General features: G+C 38.1%; 2 protein-coding genes, 1 long non-coding RNA gene and 1 other non-coding gene across 12 annotated transcripts in view; 3 read left to right on the top strand and 1 right to left on the bottom strand.

Annotated features, from left to right (window-relative positions):
• LOC101737188 (protein MTSS 2) overlaps positions 1–20,429 on the top strand; it is a 181,854-nt gene that overhangs the window by 46,649 nt on the left and 114,776 nt on the right. The window lies entirely within an intron of this gene.
• Positions 5,818–5,908, top strand: LOC119630778 (U6atac minor spliceosomal RNA). Its single transcript, XR_005246445.1, has one exon. It is a non-coding gene; the product is annotated as a U6atac minor spliceosomal RNA (small nuclear RNA).
• On the top strand, positions 6,422–9,140 carry LOC105842991 (A-kinase anchor protein 17A). Of its 2 annotated transcripts, XM_062676838.1 has the most exons (5): positions 6,841–7,801; positions 7,899–7,997; positions 8,123–8,305; positions 8,377–8,434; positions 8,594–9,140. In XM_062676838.1, exons 3-5 carry the CDS (start codon positions 8,243–8,245, stop codon positions 8,992–8,994), a joined length of 522 nt encoding a protein of 173 aa, XP_062532822.1. In that variant the 5' UTR covers positions 6,841–7,801; positions 7,899–7,997; positions 8,123–8,242; the 3' UTR covers positions 8,995–9,140. The 2 variants fall into 2 exon arrangements, with proteins under 2 accessions (XP_037877079.1, XP_062532822.1); XM_038021151.2 differs by having other exon boundaries at positions 6,422–7,801; positions 7,899–8,305.
• On the bottom strand, positions 8,996–11,362 carry LOC119630736 (uncharacterized). 2 transcript variants are annotated; one of them, XR_005246410.2, is made up of 6 exons: positions 10,961–11,354; positions 10,723–10,872; positions 10,365–10,555; positions 9,853–9,988; positions 9,621–9,762; positions 8,996–9,541 (listed from the first exon to the last, which is right to left on the bottom strand). It is a non-coding gene; the product is annotated as an uncharacterized LOC119630736 (long non-coding RNA). The 2 variants fall into 2 exon arrangements; XR_005246409.2 differs by having other exon boundaries at positions 10,723–11,362.

The raw sequence follows: 20,429 nt of genomic DNA, 5'->3' as shown, positions 1-20,429 counted from the left end.
GCATTTACGTTGTAGATGTCTATGGGCTCCAGTAACCACTTAACACCGGGTGGGTTGTGAGCTCGTCCACCCGTCTAAGCATTAAAAAAAAAGAATGACATGCGACCGTCGTGCATGAAAAGACGGTTCAACATTCTCGCTGGCCACGACTGACCCTGATGTCACATCTGACATCCTGAAAAATATTGATGGTATCGCTGTTTGTGTAAGTCCATTCTTGAACTATTCGACTCTTGGAGAACGTCAGGGCTTTGAACGTGTTAAGAATTTTATTTACTTTATTTTTTTAGGCAGAGGAGCATACGGCCCACCTGACGGTGGGTGGTTGCCGTCGCCCATGGACTTCAGCAATGCCAGGGGCAGAGCCAAGCCGCTGCCTACCGCTTAATACTCTCCACAAGCCTCTTTTAAAGAAGGACATGTCATAGCGCTCGGGAAACACAGTGGAGGAGAGCTCATTCCATAGCCGGATGATACGTGGCAAGAAAGATCGTTGGAAACGCACTGTCGATGAACGCAGCGGTTCCAGATAATATGGATGAACTCTGCTCTGCTTACTTTATTTTGTTTCACGTCCAGTGCTTAGGTAGGCACGATGACGCCGCATACTCTGTGCCACGGTATTTGAATACGATTTGTTTGTGAATGCGGCAAATAAGAAGCCAATCAATAACAACACTGGTCATCCATTTTGATATGCGCATGCATAAACAGCCGGTAAACAGTTCAAGAAGCTTCAACTCAACCTCAAACTACATCTCTTTTTTTATTGCTTAAATTGGTGGACGAGCTCACAGCCCACCTGGTGTTAAGTCGTTACTGGAGCCCGTAGACATCTACAACGTGCTACCCACCTTGAGATATAAGTTCTCAGGTCTCAAGTATAGTTGCAACGGCTGCCCTACCCTTCAAACCGAAACGCATTACTGCTTCACGACAGAAATAGGCAAGGTTGTGGCGGTCTCAAAAGAGGTCCTACCACCAGTAATAACGCAAATTAAAATTTTTCAGGTTTGATTTTTATTACACGATGTTATTCCTTCACCGTGGAAGTCAATCACGGCATTCACATTGTGATATTTAAGCGCTCCAGTAACCACTTAATACCGAGTGGCTCGTGAGCTCGTGTGCTCATTCTGAGTGATAAAATTAAATTCTCTGTCAGCTCCTCCAATCCTCTCAACATTGTGTAGGTCTCATACTAATGAAAGGGCTTATTTATATACCTTCCATAAGAACATCGGTTCTATTCCATAAGCATTTTTATCTAAACACAATTTTAAATCAAGTCACACGTATCGTTCTCACATTATCTTCAGTTCCAATGTCAATGACACGACGGCGACGTTCCCACGATTACAATTGTTTTGACTGAAACAAAAGTTTAAATAGTAATCAGTGCGATGTGATTACGGTGAAAACATTCTCCGAAGGGTTTCGTGGTCACGATTTTTGTTGTAAAGAAATTTTGTTGTTTAAACATATTGTTAGTCGTTTTTTTTCCTAAAACCTTTTTGATGCTGTCAATGTGACCAAAAATAAACTTCACGACCGAAATGCTCAAATGAAAATTAAGATGTAGGGCCTTATTTGTTACATAGTAATTATAAACAAGGTCGTTCCCGTCTTAAAATCAGACCAACTCATGTATTTCCGTGGGTGTCGCAAAAGGAGGAGACTAAGGAACTTCTGTCACGTCATTTCGGATCCTCCCGATCCAGTAACGGTGCTTTTAGGTACCTCAAGCACCGGTCACCGTTCAGACACAGCTCACTGACTTTCATGCCGGATTGTCTCAGTGGGTCGTGTGTCCGATCCGGTGGTAGGTTCTGCGAAGCATTATTCTTGCTAGGGCCAGTGTCACATATTAGAGCTCAGTGAGCTCAACTACTCGCCCGGTGAATCTAGTATGACCCCTCGAGGTCACTAGAATAGGTAGAAAAAACAGAAACATCTTCTGACTATCATTTTATGCTAACGATTGCTTTCCCAAAGAGGGTTGACGTCAGGCCGGTCGTAAGACTCATGGTAGTTATTTGTTGGTATACATAAAATAATAGGTATTAACATATCCATATATTTAGTTACAAGAGATAATACTTAAACGTGAATATGAATAATACAGTGCGTGTTTTTTTTCCTCAGGTAATATGACTATTTACGAGTGGGCGCAATAAGGATTGACTTTCAGGTGATGTGCTATGATGATTTTTAGCCTAAGTACTTAAAAAAACAGTAGGAATTGATTGGAGACGATCGATGTTAGTGATGGAACTGACGACCAGTCCTTCGCCCGTTGCCCAAGGGTCTCCGCCCCCAGCCGAGCCGGGATTCAGAAAGAGCAAGAAGACAAGGTCAAGGTGGTCGAGGAGTCATCGCATCTAGTTTCGCCAATTGATTAGTTTATTATTACCAAATATTTCGGTGTTTGCCTCTGATATACGACATCACAAGTCCATGTCTATCCATGTTCATATGCAAACGCGTAATACGATTGCAGTCTTTTAACAATTTAACCCATGGATACAGCCCACTGAGTTTCTCGCCGGATCTACTTGGTTTGGACTAGTGTTAACGACGCCCCCAGCTTATAGCCCCAAGAGCTCATCTACTCGCTCGGTGACGCTCTCAAGGCTACTACCAGCTTAAATAGGGAAAAAAAGTAATTTACTAACATTGTTCATAGCATGAATCAATTGTATTCAAGAAAGTCTGTTTGTCAACTAAAGCTAATAAAAAAGAAATACGAAAAGATAAAATTCAATACGGGGACACTCGATCAAACAGAAATGATTCGATTCACTCGATCTTCGCCACTAAACCGCGTTCTTAAACGTTTCCGAATCGAATAGCACGAGAACCGAGTCACGCGAATACGTACCTTAAACATATGAGTACGAAACGAAAAAATCCCCCAGCAGAACTCCACAATAAAACCTACATTCCGTGATTGGTAATTCAATAGGCGACAGGGAAAGTACGCGAGGAAATGAATCCGGTGTCTCTGGTGTGTTCGGGTCAATTATTGAAATTGAATGTTTAAAAAAAAAAGAAAATGTAATTACATTGTGTTACAGCGGTGTCGTGACAGCTGGCCTGATGTTCTTTTGTTTCACAATTGACCGCCTCACGATGAGTGCAATGCTTGTGGAGCTATGATCAAAGAACAGATGAAAGTTGAACAACTTGTGTTAAAATAACGGAAAAGGCTTATTTTAATACCTAAATTTTCTGTAACCATTTTGAATTAATTACATATATCTAAACGAACATGTAATACCTTTTTTCCGCATTATTGTTTGTAAACAAGCAATTTATTTTAATATCACCTAATTTGTTGCTGATTATTAACAATGCAAATATATAATGCAATAGTATTGCCAAGTAATACATTATGCTACGTAAATTATTTTTAAACCAACGTCTCAGACACTTTTTTCCCCCGGCATCCACTCAAGGTGCTTTTAGCACCGGTCACCGTCCTCGTCGAACTAATCCGTAGACACAGCCCACTGAGTTTCCAGTGAATAGCCAGGGAACAAAATAGACTTTTCACGTCGGCTGCAAAGCAATTTCTTATTCCAATGCAGTTGAGATTTCTTATTTATTTATATTATGCCGGCATTGATCTACATTTCCCCATTCCCGCGATGATATTGTAGGCGAGTGTGTGTTTTAGAATCGATTCTGAAAGACGCCCGATACCTTTCGAATGTTACGTGATCGAAATGAACAAATTGGCCCCGGTTTTAACTATTTTAACCTTAGATCGAAGGTCTGTGTTACTCTATAGTACATAACCATTTCCATTTTCGATCAGTGTAGGAGGCAAATAGACGAATTGCCGAGCACCTCAAGACGTATCTGAGATTTCGTACCAGGGCTGCTGTATCTGTAGTGTCTTGGGAAATAGGTATTAAAAAGAATGGGTGCGTAACGGGAATCTTTCGCACGTCCTCATTCTTATAAAAGCTAATTACAATTGAGGCCGTCCGCGCAAAAGTGGCCTAAGCTTACCATAGTTAGTATGGATGAATTTGAATTTGAGTAGGCAAAAAAACAATACGCGCAAAAATAATATTTGCAAAGCTATCTGTTATCTATGGGTGAAACTATGGATAGGCCGGTTTTGCATCAAAATGTATTATATTTTAAATAAATTCCAATATGAGCTTGAATATCAAAAATTGTGGGTTAGGCCACTTTTGCCCTGACGGCCTCAATTGGCTTCATCACCGAATTTCGAAGGGTTTTAACCTCATGATTTCCAACCCGATTTTTAATACCATTGTCATTTTGGATTTTGACGAGTCAAATGAGCCATCATTAATAAGGATTAATACGTCCGTTGGTTTCTGCTTGTTGACGTCCGGGCCACAAACGGCGCGGCGCACGCAACCGGTTTCCTAACGTTCTCGGGTGCCTCGCATCAATGAAATGTACGTTGCCTGCTCGTAATTTTAAAGCCATTTCGCAATTGTGGCTATTAATTTTTATTATATGTTCAATTAATTGCTCTAGGCCAACTCGCGTAGTTCTAGGCTGTCTGTCATTAACAGTTAATCATGAACAGTTAAGTCTGCTCGACTCGGTAGCATTGGCTTTGTTTGACTCTTCTTCTCAGTCGTTCCCTCGTTGTTAATGATCGTGACTTGCGTGTAATCTGTTCTTTCTTTCCACCTTGGCCTGATCGAGAGCTTCAATGATTGGTGTTACCAGCTGCTGAGTGACCTGGTCAGTCCACCGGTTTGGACTTCGGCTTCTAGGCCTTTTGTCTTCTATTATGCCGGTAACAATGAGCCTTTCTAGTTTATTAGGGTTCCTACGGGCTGTGTGACTGAAATATTGCATTACACGATCTAGGCATACGGTTGACAGCCGCTTAGCTCAGGATGGAAATGGGATAAATATAAAAAGGTCTTTGATGTAATTGTAATAATAATCAAGAACAGTCACATTTTGAAAAAAGAACTAATGGGTCGTCAAATAATAAATCACAAATAAACAATAAAAAAGTCTATGTGAACGTTAATCATATTTTTCTCAAAACGGCGAGAAAAGGGCCGTTCAGATTGTCGATAATCCCATTCTTACGGATCGTTTGGAAACTTTGGATCTGCGGAGGGACCTCGGTTCTCTCTGTATTTTATACCGTATGTTCCATGGGTAGCGCTGTAAGGAATTATTTGAGATTAACCTATCATCTCGTTTTTACCGTCGCACCGCCTATAGCTGGGGTAGAGTTCATGCTAGAACTATATTAGAACCACTGCGTTCATCCATAGTACTCTTCAAGATACCTTTTTTGCCACTTATCATCCGGCTTTGGAACGCGCTAGGCTAGAACACATCCTTCTTCAAACGAGACTTGTGGAGAGTACTTAACGGTAGGCGGCGGCTTGGCTGTGTCCCTGGAATTGCTGACGTCCATGGGCGACGGTAACCACCCACCATCAAGTGGACCGTATGCTCGTCTGTCTACAAGGACAAAAAGAATGTCAACTTAAAGTGTCCAAATGCAAAGAATATTTTAGAAAACATTTATTTCGACGAGCTTGCTATCTTAGTAATTGTAGTAGTGATTCTAAGTAAATAAGTTCCGACAAGGTCGCTTAACTAAGTTAGCTTAACAAAGTTCAATTGATGACATCATAACTAGTTCCAGTGCGTTAGCAACTATCGGTAGCTATGTATTTCTGATTACGTCACCGTTGTCGATCGAGCGTAGCAAGCAATTAATCAAGCTGTTACCATTTCCTTCGGGCTTCGCGAGTCTTGATAGAAATCTCCTTAGACGTCAGATATTCTCAGAATATAGTGTCTATTGAAAGGAGAGATGGTTAGCACTCCCCTTGACAAGGATGGAACACATAATTTGGTCAAGGCACTAATTAACCAAACGTTTTCAGGTTTGAGCCCCGTGAGCTCACCTACTAGTTAAGGTTACGCTGAAATAGCCTCTCAAGGTAGGGAAAAAAATTAGAATATATAGTTTCACCAATTTTCATATCACAATATTGTCGTTCACTAGTTTTGAAATTATGTATAAATCTGTATTGATAAGTGAGATCTGCATTCAAGAGTGACGGTGCAGCCGCCACAGTTTATTAAGATTTAGACGGTAGTCGATGTCTTTTTTATTTATTGGTTGGGTGGGTGGACGAGCTCATGCCCCACCCGATGTTAAGAGGTTACCGGAGCCCATAGACGTCTACAACCTAAATGCCGCCTAATAATAACCTACCTTGAGATATGAGTTCTAAGGTATAAGTTTCTTACAGTACAACGGTTATCTTTTCTAACCGAAACACATTACTGCTTCACTGCAGAAACAGGCAGGGTGGTGGTACCTACCCGTGCGGACTCACAAGAGGTCTTTAATGGAGGAGAGAACTTTAATTTACAATGATATATGTCGCATATTAACCGAAATGTCTTTTAAAAATAGGCTTTCACATTCTGTTAATTTAGGAAATAATAGATAATTTTAAATTGTAAATGTTCCACTTGAATACGATGGGTGCGTATCGCGAAAGTCTGATACGAGTGTGTTGTGTCTTACGCACTCACACCAGCCCAGTTGACGTACTCTTTGACATACTAACATTGAAATAGTTAGGTCGAGTGATAGTCTTCTATAGACTAGAGGTCCCGCAGTAGTCGAAATTCGACTATAATTAATTGGAATTGTAAGTTTGTACATTATTATTTGTACATTATATTTTATACTTCTATAATCACAAATTTCGCCAAGACTACACTATAAAAATATTAACAAAGACAAACAATATATAATGTATTCTCAATTTGACAAGAGACGTCAAGAACAAAAGTTTGACAATAAATAGTATGCATGCGTGTGTGCGTCAAATACATGGTATGTAGTGTGTGTAATGTTTTCTTTATTGATTTAGTGTATCTTTTATACATTATTTAAAAAAAAAAATTAGCATTGTGCACTTCTTCTCTATATTCTCTATAAGTGTGGAAAATTTCATACTCCTCCGTCCGCGCAATTTTCGTAAAAAGGGATACAAAGTTTTTGCTTTACGTATTAATATATAGATGTACCTATTTCGATGAGTTTTATCGGTCTAATGGTAGCGTTCCGATGTTGGCGACCAGGTCGACAAGTGACCGCGACCCTGATCGCCTGTTGCCTGACTATCAATGGAATTCGGATACCAACGACTGCGACCGACGGCCAGTCTGTCCGCAGTTTTTATTGTATACAGTAGCCCAAGCACGAAAATTTAACGAATTCGTAACGTTAACGTATCGAGCCCTCGATACGTTAACGTTACTCCGCAGCACGAACAAAATTTTGCCAACTATCGTAAGCTCGATTCGAATACGTTAGTGACGTCATCCTAACGTAAGTAGGGACGGTCCTTGTGGAATGAAATGATTATCATATGGAATTAATGATTCGTTCGGAAACTTAACCAAGTTGTCATTTTATTTTAAACTTTTGAATTTACGGTTTATTTAATTAAAAAATAATTAACTAGTGCATACAAAGTGAAGTACATATGACGAAAGATATTTAAGAACATGATATGACATTAAAATCGAAGGAATAAAATAGTGTCATGGATATCAAAACAAAAAAATTCGGATTCCGAACGAATCCACTTGATATCGGCCAAGGCTAAGTTTGTTTATGTTTGCTTTAGTTCTTGTGAAGAGCGAAAGTGTTTCATTGTTTTTATTAATTTAGTACTTATTTTTCAAGATTTACCTATTTAAATATGAGAACTAGCCACTCACAGTATTTAACAATGGTGGAATTTATGGAAGCGTAAGTACTTATAAAGTTCTAATTTATTAGAAAAGTTTTATTAACTCAAGTGTTTCAGTCAATATTTATGTAATGTGCCATACAATTTATATTCCAGAAATGGAGATTTATCAAAACCATCAGGCGGTCCACGAGGTCGCAATTTTATACAGATGAAGTGGAAGGAGATCCTAAGAGTGAGGACAAATGGCGTAAGGTATGTCAAGTGTTAACTCAAGGGACGCTATTTTTTTCTGCTGAAGCACTTGACTGAATCTACTAACTTTGTTATTAATCTTTCTTGTTTAGAAATTTTAATTTAATGTTTGTTTGTTAATGAAGGTGTGGAGCGATTATAAGAATAATTGCAAGAAAAAGTGTGCTAAAATTAATAGAGCTGCTAGTGGCACTGGTGGCGGACCAGCGCTCCATTTATTATTGACTGACCAGGAACAAAGGGTCATGCAGATAATTGGAGTGCAGGCAGCTACTGGCATGGAGATAAAAGAAGCTGGGTTTCCACAAGTTAGCTATACTTTACATTTCAATTGTGCAATAAATATTGCATGTAGTAAGTAATTTTTTTTTTATTTCAGGAAGAAATTTCAACTGAGAGGCCAAATACTCAAATTATTTTAAAGGAACCGGAAATAGGTTCGTAGCCCTTTTAATTTTAGATTTATTGAAGTTCATTGTTTCTTAATACTGTATCTTTATACATAAAATAAGAAGGATATCACAGCTGTGATATCTATGAACCTAAATGAGACTAATTGTATAAACTGGCTTATTACATATTGGAATAATTTATAGATTGGAACACTCCTAGCACAAGCAGTCAACCAACAGTGGCTCCACCAACACCAACTGAGGCTCCCCCTCCAGTTATTAACGAGGAAGAGGAGTGGAACCCTCCGCCACAGAAAAAAAGAAAAAACAATTTAACAAAAATGTTTTTAGATATAGAAAAGCAAGAAAGAAAGAAAGAAGAAAGAAGAAAGAAAAGAAGAAAGAACAGAAAGGCAAGGGAGTATGCTTCAGAGCGTGATAGGGTATATGAGGAATTAGAAAGAGATCGGTTGAGAGTTAGAGAATTTGAGGTACGTGAAAGAGTAAGACAGAGAGATGAAGAGCTACGGATGCAGGGTCAATGGCTGGAATTTATGAAAGAGGCAATGGAAGCTTTTGTGAGGTTTATGGAGAGAAAGTCTTAAGTTAAGCTTAATTACTATATTTTTTTACCAACTACTTTTATTTTACCAATTAATTAATTATTTTATTTTATTTTATTTTACCAATTACTTAATTATAATTACCAATTACTATATTTTTACAAAATTAATAAACAAAAGTAAAATTATGTATGAAGTCTATTAATTTTATCCGCTAAAATACTTCTTATAGCTCTACCCCTAATTAACCCATCTCCTGTAATATTCTCTTGAAAAATATGTTCAGATATTGTCATAGCCAAATTGGGGTTTTCAATCTCTGCTGGTTCTGGTTCAGGTACGTTGAACTCAATGGCTAAGTTGTGCAATACACAGCATGCTGTTATGATTTTTGCACATTTTACTGGAGCATAGTGTAATGTGCGATCCTTACACAAACAACGCCATCGGTTTTTTAGTCGCCCAAAAGTATTTTCAATAGCTACCCTGGTCTTTCCATGAACTGCTGTATATTTATAAGCTGGAGTTCCCTCAACAGCATCTAAAATTGGTGTCATTAACCAGGGTCGCTGTGGATAACCAGAATCACCTGGAAATAATAAAAAAACCTAGTTAAAATAAATTAAACTTAGTCTGAATATTTGTAAAGGTTATTAATAAAATATTACCTAACAACCACACTTGCTCGTTATTTCGATGTAAGCTCTGCATATAATTGTTGACCACGCTATTTTCTCAAATAAAAGCGTCGTGGGTGGCTCCTCCGTATTTCGCATTTACGTTTAAAATACGACAATCACTATCACAAATCTAAAATTGAAGAAAAATCAAGAAAAATCATTACATCAGTTTAATTTTCTATTTTACTTCATTTGGACACGCCGGCGGAGCTGCGCTTACCATTTGCACATTTAATGAATGGAAATGCTTTCTACTATAATACAAATGTTCGACTTCTTTTTTGGGTGTGAAAATATGGAAATGACATCCATCAATGCATCCTATAACTCCTGGGAAACCATACTTTGCAAAAAATCTGTAAGGTAAAAACAAACAATTGGTACTGGTGGTAGGACCTCTTGTGAGTCCGCGCGGGTAGGTACCACCGCCCCGCCTATATTTGCCGTGAAGCAGTAATGCGTTTCGATTTGAAGGGTGGGGCAGCCGTTGTAACTATACTTGAGACCTTAGAACTTATATCTCAAGGTGGGTGGCGCATTTACGTTGTAGATGTCTATGGGCTCCAGTAACCACTTAACAGCAGGTGGGCTGTGAGCTCGTCCACCCATCTAAGCAATAAAAAAAATAAAAATAAGAATACTACTTTGTAGTCATAAGTTTACGCCAAATCGTGATAATATAAAAATGAATGTTTGTAATAAAATTAATAAAATTACATAGTTCACACTTACTTGTTTCTTATTACATCTCTATCAGCTCTGGCATAAGGAAATTTTATGAAAGTATTTAAAATTGCAGGAGTTACAAGAGCATCTGTTACTTCCTTCACACATTTGCTTACAGTCGTTTGGCCCAAATATTTAGCCATTCCCACTAAGCGTTGGTAAGATCCAGTGGCATGAAAAGATAGCGCGCAAAGAACCTGAAATGTTTGAATTTTATGTTACATTTAAGCTTTTCTCACAATAGAGACTTGGCACTGCCCTTAGCATTGCTAACATACATGAGCGAGCGAGCGAGTGAGTTACCACTTACCATCATGTGGGCCGTATGCTCGTCTACCTACTGAGATAATAAAAACAAACTTACCTTGGAACTTGCTTTTAAAGATGTTTTTTGCTTAAGTTGATTACAAAGAAACTTTAATGATTCTTTATTCAACCGGTATCTATTTTTGAATTCCGCGTCATTTATGTCCACAGGATTTTTTTTTTCTCAGAGCAACTGCGTGTAATTTCTCTATAAGTAATAAAACCAATTGATTCTCAATTAATTTATGTTTAAAAAATATTAGAATATAACACGATTGACTGAAGTAGGTACTTACCTAACTTCTCTTGATCAATATTCTTCATTTTCAAGTAATATTGCAGCAACAAAATAATATAAAGGACTACGCTCGTACAACGGTGGTCTTTGCATTTTGAGCAATTTATTAAAATTAATTGTATATAAGAACTAACTAAAGTGATAAGAAAACACTATTATTTATAAAAAAATACTTAAAAAATAAAAACATGGATAAAATTATATTTAAACACGTTACGAAACCTTTCTCACCAACAAATTTTAAGTGAATAAAGTTTCGACAATACTCGATACCCAGCCTTCGAAATTTACATTACCGTACGTCAAAACAGTGTTCGTGCTCGCAATTATAGCGTTTGATTGTTTATAAGGTTCAAGTATCGTTTACGTGACGATACGATTGCGATACGAAATTTGTTCGTGCTACCAAAATTAGTTCCTTTTACGTACGATAGGGGCGCTGTACAAATCTCATACAAATATAATTCGATAACGTTACGAATACATTTTCGCAAGTTATTCGTGCTAGGGCTACAGTTGTGTTCTAGTGCTCAGTATAATTATGTCGGACAATTTATCCGCAACTAGAAAAAGAGCTATACAGATTTTATTAGAAGAGGAAGATGATACACTCATTTTGTTTGCCTTGCTTTCGGAAACAAGAATTTCGCCAATTTCTTCCCAAATATTGTCTCGAATAACATTATCTCGATATGAGTGGAGTGTTGAATCGTATATAGATAGGTTTTTAGATACTACATCTATACATATAAATAAAATTGGAGTGTCTGTTTGTAATATTGAAATATCCGCTTTTTACTACATGCATATGAATACATACACGGTACATACACCAAAATAACATTTTTTACAATTTTTGACTGTCTGTCTGTTTGTTCCGGCTAATCTCTGGAACGGCTGGACCGATTTTGACAAGACTTTCACTGATAGGTAGCTGATGATATAAGGAGTAACTTAGCTACTTTGTTAGGGCTAGCTTGGCCCTGCGGCTTCACCCGCGGTACGACAATAACCGCGGGTAGTATCGCGGGACTCAGCTATCAATAATAAAATTTAATGTTTCCGAAGCGAAGCGAGGGCGAGTCGCTAGTCTATTAATAATTCATCATCATGTATTGTGTGGAAAATTATGCCATTTTGACGTGCAACGTAGAAGGTCGCGCGGATGCCACTGCTCCAGTAGCAGTAGCGTCGCTTGCTAGCCACGCCCACAGGGCGCCCCACCGAGTCGCTTGCTTTGTTAGGGTTCCATATAAATTCATACTAAGCAGTAAGTCGCGGTCGCCTGTCGCAGTCGTCGGTCGCGGTCGCCAACATCGGAATGCTACCTTAACTGATTAAATAAACGTATGACTGTCAACGTAGCTCTCACGCTATCTGATTGTGCGCTTACCAAAGACCGTAACGGGAAATGTATATTAAGTCGAATTTTCACTGATTTATTATAGGTAATATTGATAGCGTATCGGCTTATGCTCAAAACAAGATTGGGTAGTAATATACTTGCTATAGTCCGCACTCTATTAGCCTTTAAAGTAATATTTCCTATGGGCTATGAGATCTTCCACGACGAGTGCTCTGAGGAATTGTTTGAGATGATCCCCTCATCTCCTTTTTATCATCGCACCTCCCGCCATCGGAGCAGAGTTCATCCATATCATCTGGAACCGCTGCGTTCATCGAGAGTGCGTTTCCAGAGGTATTTTTTGCCACGTACCATCCGGCTATGGAATGAGCTCCCTCCACGGTGTTTCCCGAGCGCTATGACATGTCCTTCTTTAAAAGAGGCTTGTGGAGAGTATTAAGCGGTAGGTAGCGGCTTGGCTCTGCCCCTGGCATTGCTGAAGTCCATGGGCAACGGTAACCACTCACCATCAGGTGGGCCGTATGCTCGTCTGCCTACAAGGCCAATAAAAAAAACCTTCCACCTCCCTTCGCCGACAAACAAGTCCTAACTAGATAGAACGAGCGAAACTCACACCATCATTATCAAAGTCTTTGAAGTCCCACAATTTCGAAAGTAATCAATAGAATGAACTTTCGTAAAGAAATGGGATGTCTATACGAAGCATCCGTCGAGATCACACAAAGACGACGGAGGATGCTGCATCTCATTAGTTGACAGGAAACGTGCCGCAAAAACTAGCGCCTGCCGTGTCGACGAACTCTAGCTCGAGTGATAGTGATGTGAATAGTTTTGTCGATAAAGAACGACTAACTGATCGAGTTCGGTTTGTTTTTATTTTATAATTTACCTTTTGATTTATGAACTAGATAAAAAGTACACATTCTCGAAAAAAAAAAAAAAAGTTGCATTTTTAAAAAATAGCTTCGGATACGCGTTTCACAAATCGATTTATATCTTTTATACAGACTTGGTTTTCACGTGACAAGACCGTAATAGATGGGGAACTATGAATTTTTCGATCATCGACATACCTGTCAATAATCTGAAGTCCATCACTAGAACAGCAACGATCGATGCGTGAAGTTACCACTCATGATCCAGACGCACCGGACTGTGTCTAGATATGGATCTGTGGTCGTCGTGAGCTCTGTTGCCAGGTCCGCTGTTTGCGAATTGCATCATAACACAACGCAGCGTAGCGTGACGATGAAATAATTCAATAAACTAGTGGTCCCGCAGTAGTCGAAATTCGACTATAATGAATTGAAATTGTAAGTTTGTACACAATTATGATTCTATTTTCAAAGACTTCTATAATCACAAATTTCGCCAAGACTACACTATAGAAACATATTAATAAAGACAAACATATTTAATCTATTCTCAATTTGACCACAGACGACAAGAACAAAAGTTTGATAATAAATAAATAGTACGCATACGTGTGTGCGTCAACTACATGGTAGTGTGTGTAATGTTTTTTTTATTGATTTAATGTATTTGTTAGGCATAATTTTAAAAAATAATAACATTCTGCACTCCTTCTCTATATTCTCTATAAGTGTAGAAAATTTCATACTCCTCCATCCGCGCAATTTTCTTAAAAAGAGATACAACGTTTTTCCTTCACGTATTACTATATAGATAATAATAGAATTCGACTTATGAATATCGATATCAACGATGAAGGATAGGATGGTGTTATACAAACACCGAATATTTGCTAATCGAGTGAAATAACAAGAGACAATCTAAAAATAGTACCAGTACATTTAATGAATGTTCTACAGATCATTAACCTCGGTCGTGCTATATCGAAAAAGTCTATGCATCGATAAACAAAAGTCTGACAAAGAGCACAGGAGTGTACCAAAGCACGGACCCCATACATTTCAGGCGGGGAAGTAAGCACAAAAGCGAAATGCATGAGAAAGCGTTTTTTGTATGAAGCCATTCGACTGTTGTTTGTTTTGTTGTTCATATTTTTGAATAAGAATAGTACTGATCAAACATAAATACTTGTAGACTAAAAGAAATAAATAGTAGTCATTCAAATGATCTTCACTTAAAGATATCCATCTTATAAAGCACGGGCTAAAATACATTAGATATAGATTTAAATAGCCAAATTCAAAGTTTATAATAGTAAGGACCAACATAATGCACAAGGCTCTCTTAAAAGTTTAAAATCTCAAGAGACCATACAATCCGGCGACTCTCAACCATTTTTTTTCCCTACCTAAGCTGATAGCCTTGAGAGGCTATATCAGCGTCGCCTTAACTAGTAGGTGAGCTCACGGGGCTCAAACCTGATGACGTTGCTAACAAGAACCCTAGCAAGAGCCGTGCTTAGCAGAATTTACCACCGGATCGGAAACGCGATCCACTGAGAATATCCGGCGAGAAACTCAGTGGGCTGTGTCTGAGGGTTAACTTACTGGTCGAGCCCTTCGTCGCAAGCGACGGGTTCGACGAGAACGATGACCGGTGCTTGAGGTACCAAAAAGCACCGTTAGTGGATCTGGAGGATCCGAAATGACGTGTTTGGGGCGACGTCGACTGCTTTCCATTCTGTTCTCAACCATCATGTGATGAGACATGCCCCTGTCAAGTGTGTTGCTAGATTTACAAAAGTGATATTCTTATCTAGAGAAATTGAGTTTCTGGAAAACATATAGGTTAAAGATACAACTGTTTCCTAGTTGTTAATTGTATAACTATGTTTAATATTTAAAAGATGTAAAATGTAAGAAATGGATTTACAAGTACCTTCATTTCAGGTAAAAAAAAATTTATATGCAAGTATATAAGAGTCTTGCGTATAAACAGTATGTTAGTGCGTCGTTGAGTAAAAAAAGGTTGAGAACCACCACTTTAAACTACTACAGAATGTGTCTACAACTTGCCTCTAGTGTTGCAAAGCCTTTCAAACCCTCATTACCTTAAAGTTTGACGTAGCACACAGTAACGACATAAATGTAGTAATAGGCAACGTGTCAACTAGACTAGGGGTTAATGTCTGGGTTTGTGCTCGAAATTGTTTTGCGAATTCTCTGCCTGAAAGGTATGTTGGACTTAGGCAACTAAAATCGCACCGCTCGCCACCGGAGTAGAGTTCATCCATACTACCTGGAGCCCCTACGATCATCCACAGTGCGTTTCCAGAGGTCTTTTTTGCCACGTACCATCCGGCTATGGAATGAGCTCCCCTCCACGGTGTTTCCCGAGCGCTATGACATGTCCTTCTTCAAACGAGGCTTGTGGAGAGTATTAAGCAGAAGGCAGCGTCTTGGCTCTGACCCTGGCATTGCTGAAGTCCATGGGCGACGGTAACCACTAACAATCAGGTGGGCCGTATGCTCGTCTGCCTACAAGGGCAATAAGAAAAATAAAATTTGTTTCGCTTTTGCATTGCGAAAAATTCGTTTGGTCCACCCTAATTCAAATGTTTGGTTAATCAAAGCGCTTAGTTTTGGTTCGTAAATGGCATAGGGGTCCATCGAAAATCACGTCGTGTTTCTTCTGTAATAAGGTGCTTAATTGAACGCTGAGGTACCTTTATTAACATAAAGCGGTTTTTAAGTAAACTATATCGACAACCAACAAACTCGCGTTTATTTGACGAAGTTTACCGGTTTGCTTAGCTGAGTTAAAGGTCAAGAGTTTTGGCGTTAATTATAATTCGAGATATTTTTGCTTGGCTTTTACCTAATTATCCCATTTAGATTTTACACTTTTCCAACTAATAGAGGTTGATTAAGACATCTTCGTCTTGGGTTGTTTATCGCTAAAGATAAATCCTTAACGATATCGAAGTATAAGTTTACGAAACGAACCACTTATTCAATTCATTTTACAGGAGAAAATGATAAACGACCGTGCTATAAAGTCCAAGCCGTCATTTCATTTACAAGTCAATTTATAAGTAAACACGTCTTAGATGGATGACACGGGAATCGTCGACGATTCAACGCATAAAACATTCATACCAAGCATCCGGTACCTTACTGGGGTCGTACGAATTCATATCTGATGATGTTTTTGTTTATAATTCAAATTCATGTTTAGAATCAGTGAAGTCTCTTTGGTTCTGGCAAAAGATATAGAGACGAGAAATGTTAAGTCAGATACTCTTCACCGCCGCAAATATGTAAAAAGAAGACAGGAACACTCTGGATGCGGCTCCAATTGATTATTCGATAAACCTATGGACAAAATGTGTAGTGATTGTGAATTGTGGTAATACTCCCGATTATCAAACGAGATTTTAAAGATAAGATTAAGTACGTGTTGGGTCGGATCGATCGCAGAGCATTGCGCCGGCGCCGGCGTGGCTGTAGTAGCGGTACTCTGACCCTTTCACGCGCTGGGATTCAGAGACGCGAGGGAAAAGTTTTGTTTGAATAGCGATCTACTTTCAGACTTGATGTTATTATTATTCGCCAAGATAGGCATGGGAACTGACGGTCTGATTAATATCAAATTACCAGAGCTCATAGATAACACAACTAGAATCCTGTAAATCTTTTATTGCATGAGATGGATGAATGATTACCATTAAGATATAATGTTAAAGTCTCAACTAATTACGACGAAGAGTTCGACGAGCAAACTAACTCGTAGATACAACCCACTGATTTTGTCGCCGGATCTTCTCAGTGGGTCGCGATTCCGATCCGTTGGTAGATTCTTCGAAGCACTGCTCTTGCTGGGCCAGTATTAGCTAATTCTCTCAGGTTCAGTCAGTGAGCTCACCTAACCATGCGGGCGTAGCTGGACTAGCCGCTTAGGCTAATAGGTAGGAATAAATAAAAGTACGTAAGTGAATCTGTGCTTTCATAAACTTAGAAAATGTTAAATGAAATGCATGTTACATATCGATTATCCTTTATCGATATTAATTACTTTAAAATCGATATATTACACGGTTTTTTAACAAGATTATTGATCTGCATAGCTCCCAGTATTTCAGTGCTGCTGCAAGCGAAATTGCTGCTAGGCTGAAAACTGAGGGTAAGTTGTTAGAAGTAGAGATGTCTTTACACCTACCTTCTATTTAGTTTTTTGATTTCACCGTCAAATTAATTTCAAAGTAGTTAAAATACATCAGACGTGCCTATACATTAATATTATATTATCAGACAAACAAATTCCATATGTCTTATTGCAACAAGAAAGAAAAACACTGAAAAAACAATTTTATATTTGTAAGAGGTTTGTCTGTCGCAATAGATATTATAGAAGAGCTTAGAGAAGAACAGTATGCGTATATATACAAGGTTAACCATAGGAATATGTATTGAAAGAATATTATACTATATTGTGTTCATTCTAATAACGTGCGCGCCTTCTGAATTTGCCTTTACGTATTGTAAATACAACGGACTCATTTCTACATGTCTGACATTCGTGACCTTGATTATTATGAGGCTCGTGTTACTCAACTTAATATTCAGTCCACGATATCGCTGTTCGATTAATGGCATCGTATTCAAACGTCGCCAAACTATTTGCCGCTTGTTTTATTGGTTCATTGTCTAGCTGGATGTGTATGGATAGGCGGAAAGAAGCGTTTTATCAATTACGTAAGAAATTTGATGCAGTTAATGCCATGTATCAAATATGGATACTTGTAGTCTTCGAAGGTCTTCGTGATTAAATTGGTTTTCAATTTTAAAATTGCTACGTAAATATTTTGTTATTATTACGTTTTCACTATTAATTACCTTGATGATTTCATACCAAACACGTTGAGCTCGGAATTATCGTTAAAATCGCCTAGTGCAATATAATTTAATGCAAGTAATTGCATGTAATAAAAAACATTAAATTCAGTTCAGGTTTCCTTGTTTCGTTTCCACTGACCTTACATTGATTTCGCCAGAACGGACGCGCTCGTTCTCCGGTTCCTTGCAACTGACAGGTTTCACTACAAATACGTGTGGACGTGGTTTTTGTGGACATGTTACGGTCGGTCACGCCACGCCGCGATGCGCTTGCTTGTTACAAAATCATGGAGATGATTCCCTACATCACACTGTCCCCGATAGTATAACAATATTCTGATTATTCGTAACACACACACCCACACACACACCCACAAATAAATTTCTGAAACCGTGGATAAGATTTTATGTTTACGATATAGTGAGTTAATGAAATGAGAAACGGATATTAATGGAACATGTTTATATTTAATCTCGTCTCATGGAACTATTTGTTGAAAAAATAGCGTCCTCCAATGATTACTAGGATCCTTATTCAGTAACCTCTTAGTTGTTTTACTTAAAGTTTTACGATTGAACGTATATTTCTCTGATTTAATTATTTTTGTTTTCCAACGACCAACCGGGGGCTATTTCGATTGTATCGCCAAACAGTGGTATTCTTCATTTAGGTGTGATTTATTTGGAGTGGATTCGTAACGAAATTGAAATTTTTGGTTATGAGTCGAAGACGTGGTCTTTCAATGTAACTAAATCTATTATAGCACCATATCCTGTTCTTGAAACCTATTTGTTCCTCGCGTTTTGAAGTGATCACAAGTGAAGAAAAAAATGAACTCTTCTGGAACTAACTCTAAGGAAAATACTTTTAATCTATCACAAAGACAATAAGTGAATTAGATAAAAAATTAAGTCTTGAATTCGTATCCCATTTGATTTTGGCTATCTTGTTCGGCTATGAAAACTTATATCTTTGACTTTGCATGTCTTTTGTAAATAAAATATTCGGTAGTTTCTAATTTGTCCATTCGGTATTCTGTTAACACCCTTTTCAAATTGATCTCACCAGATTTTTGTCTTCAAGGAGTTTCAATAATCTAAAACATGTTTTCGTTCTGGGAACGAAGAGCAGTTAGTTCAAAGGTTTCTTACTATAGCACAAAGTGTGCTCGGTTACCAGTAGACCGAAACAAAATCCTCTTCACTTCAAAACATACCGTAAACATGTGCATTGTTATTGAACAACTGTATCAATAGTTATGTAATATGACGTGTAACAGTGCTACGACAGCGTGCCTTGAATATATATTTTTGTGGTTTTTTGTACGGTGAATTCTTTTCGGTGTTATGGCCTTTTGTCGACAGGGTCTTTGACGCTAAGACCACACCTGAAAGGTCTTTGTGGTTTTATTATGATGTTGAACAGCTATCGTGTCTCATAGATACAATGGCCGCGGGTTTGGTTGCATAGTTGGCCTTGGTCGCCAACCGTAATAATTAGGGCCGGATTTTGTCCCGGGCGTTTTGGATTCCACTTGGATCCCACCCAGAGCATTCCTTCGACGCAAGGATTTCGTAGGACATTCAGTCTCTATTGACTGCTGAAATATAGAGTGCTTTGATTTGAATAGAATGGGTTGTCTTACTTTTCACCCTCCAACGTATCATAATTTTGGGGCAGAAATAAACATGATTGTAATATGTAATGATTATCAAATATCTCGTATTTTGCGAATATGCAGACAATTTCAGTTTCATGTATTTACTTTGTAATTATTTGGAAATTCACTTTCATTGTTCAGAGCAGAAACTGTGATTAAAGCTATTTCTGTAACAACAATTCGATTATTACATTAAATACATGGATGCTTGTTTTCTGAATACCGTGTTTCGTTAAAACAATCGCCCGTGGACTCGCTTGCATATTCATGGGCTCTCGTAACTTTGTTGTCCCAATTTTAGGAGCTTGTTTACTATATAATGATGCGAAGTTACGGCGGAATGTGTTTGTGTTTTCAAATTGTGATTCGGTAAAATGGGAGTATATACTGATTTTGATATTATGATACAGTTCGATTTTTAGTTCTGCTATAGTATATGTGCAATTGAAAGCCCTATCATACCCTTGGTTAGTGAATATACTTGTTTCTTCAATATTAGTTGCGATATCTATAATGTGTTTGCAATCGAAGACAAATTTAATTAAATGTTTTGTCAAATGATTTCTTTCTCGAACATTTTCAGCATTTAGACTTCGTATCATAAATACTGCTCCTATTGTTTATCTTTACCTCGCATATCTTTATTATTATTTACTATTGTTGAATGTATAT

Source organism: Bombyx mori, chromosome 28 (genome assembly GCF_030269925.1).
Source record: "Bombyx mori chromosome 28, ASM3026992v2".
Taxonomy (NCBI): Eukaryota; Metazoa; Arthropoda; class Insecta; order Lepidoptera; family Bombycidae; genus Bombyx; species Bombyx mori.
Note: the sequence above shows the minus strand (reverse complement) of the source record. Positions and strands in the feature narration are given on the sequence as shown.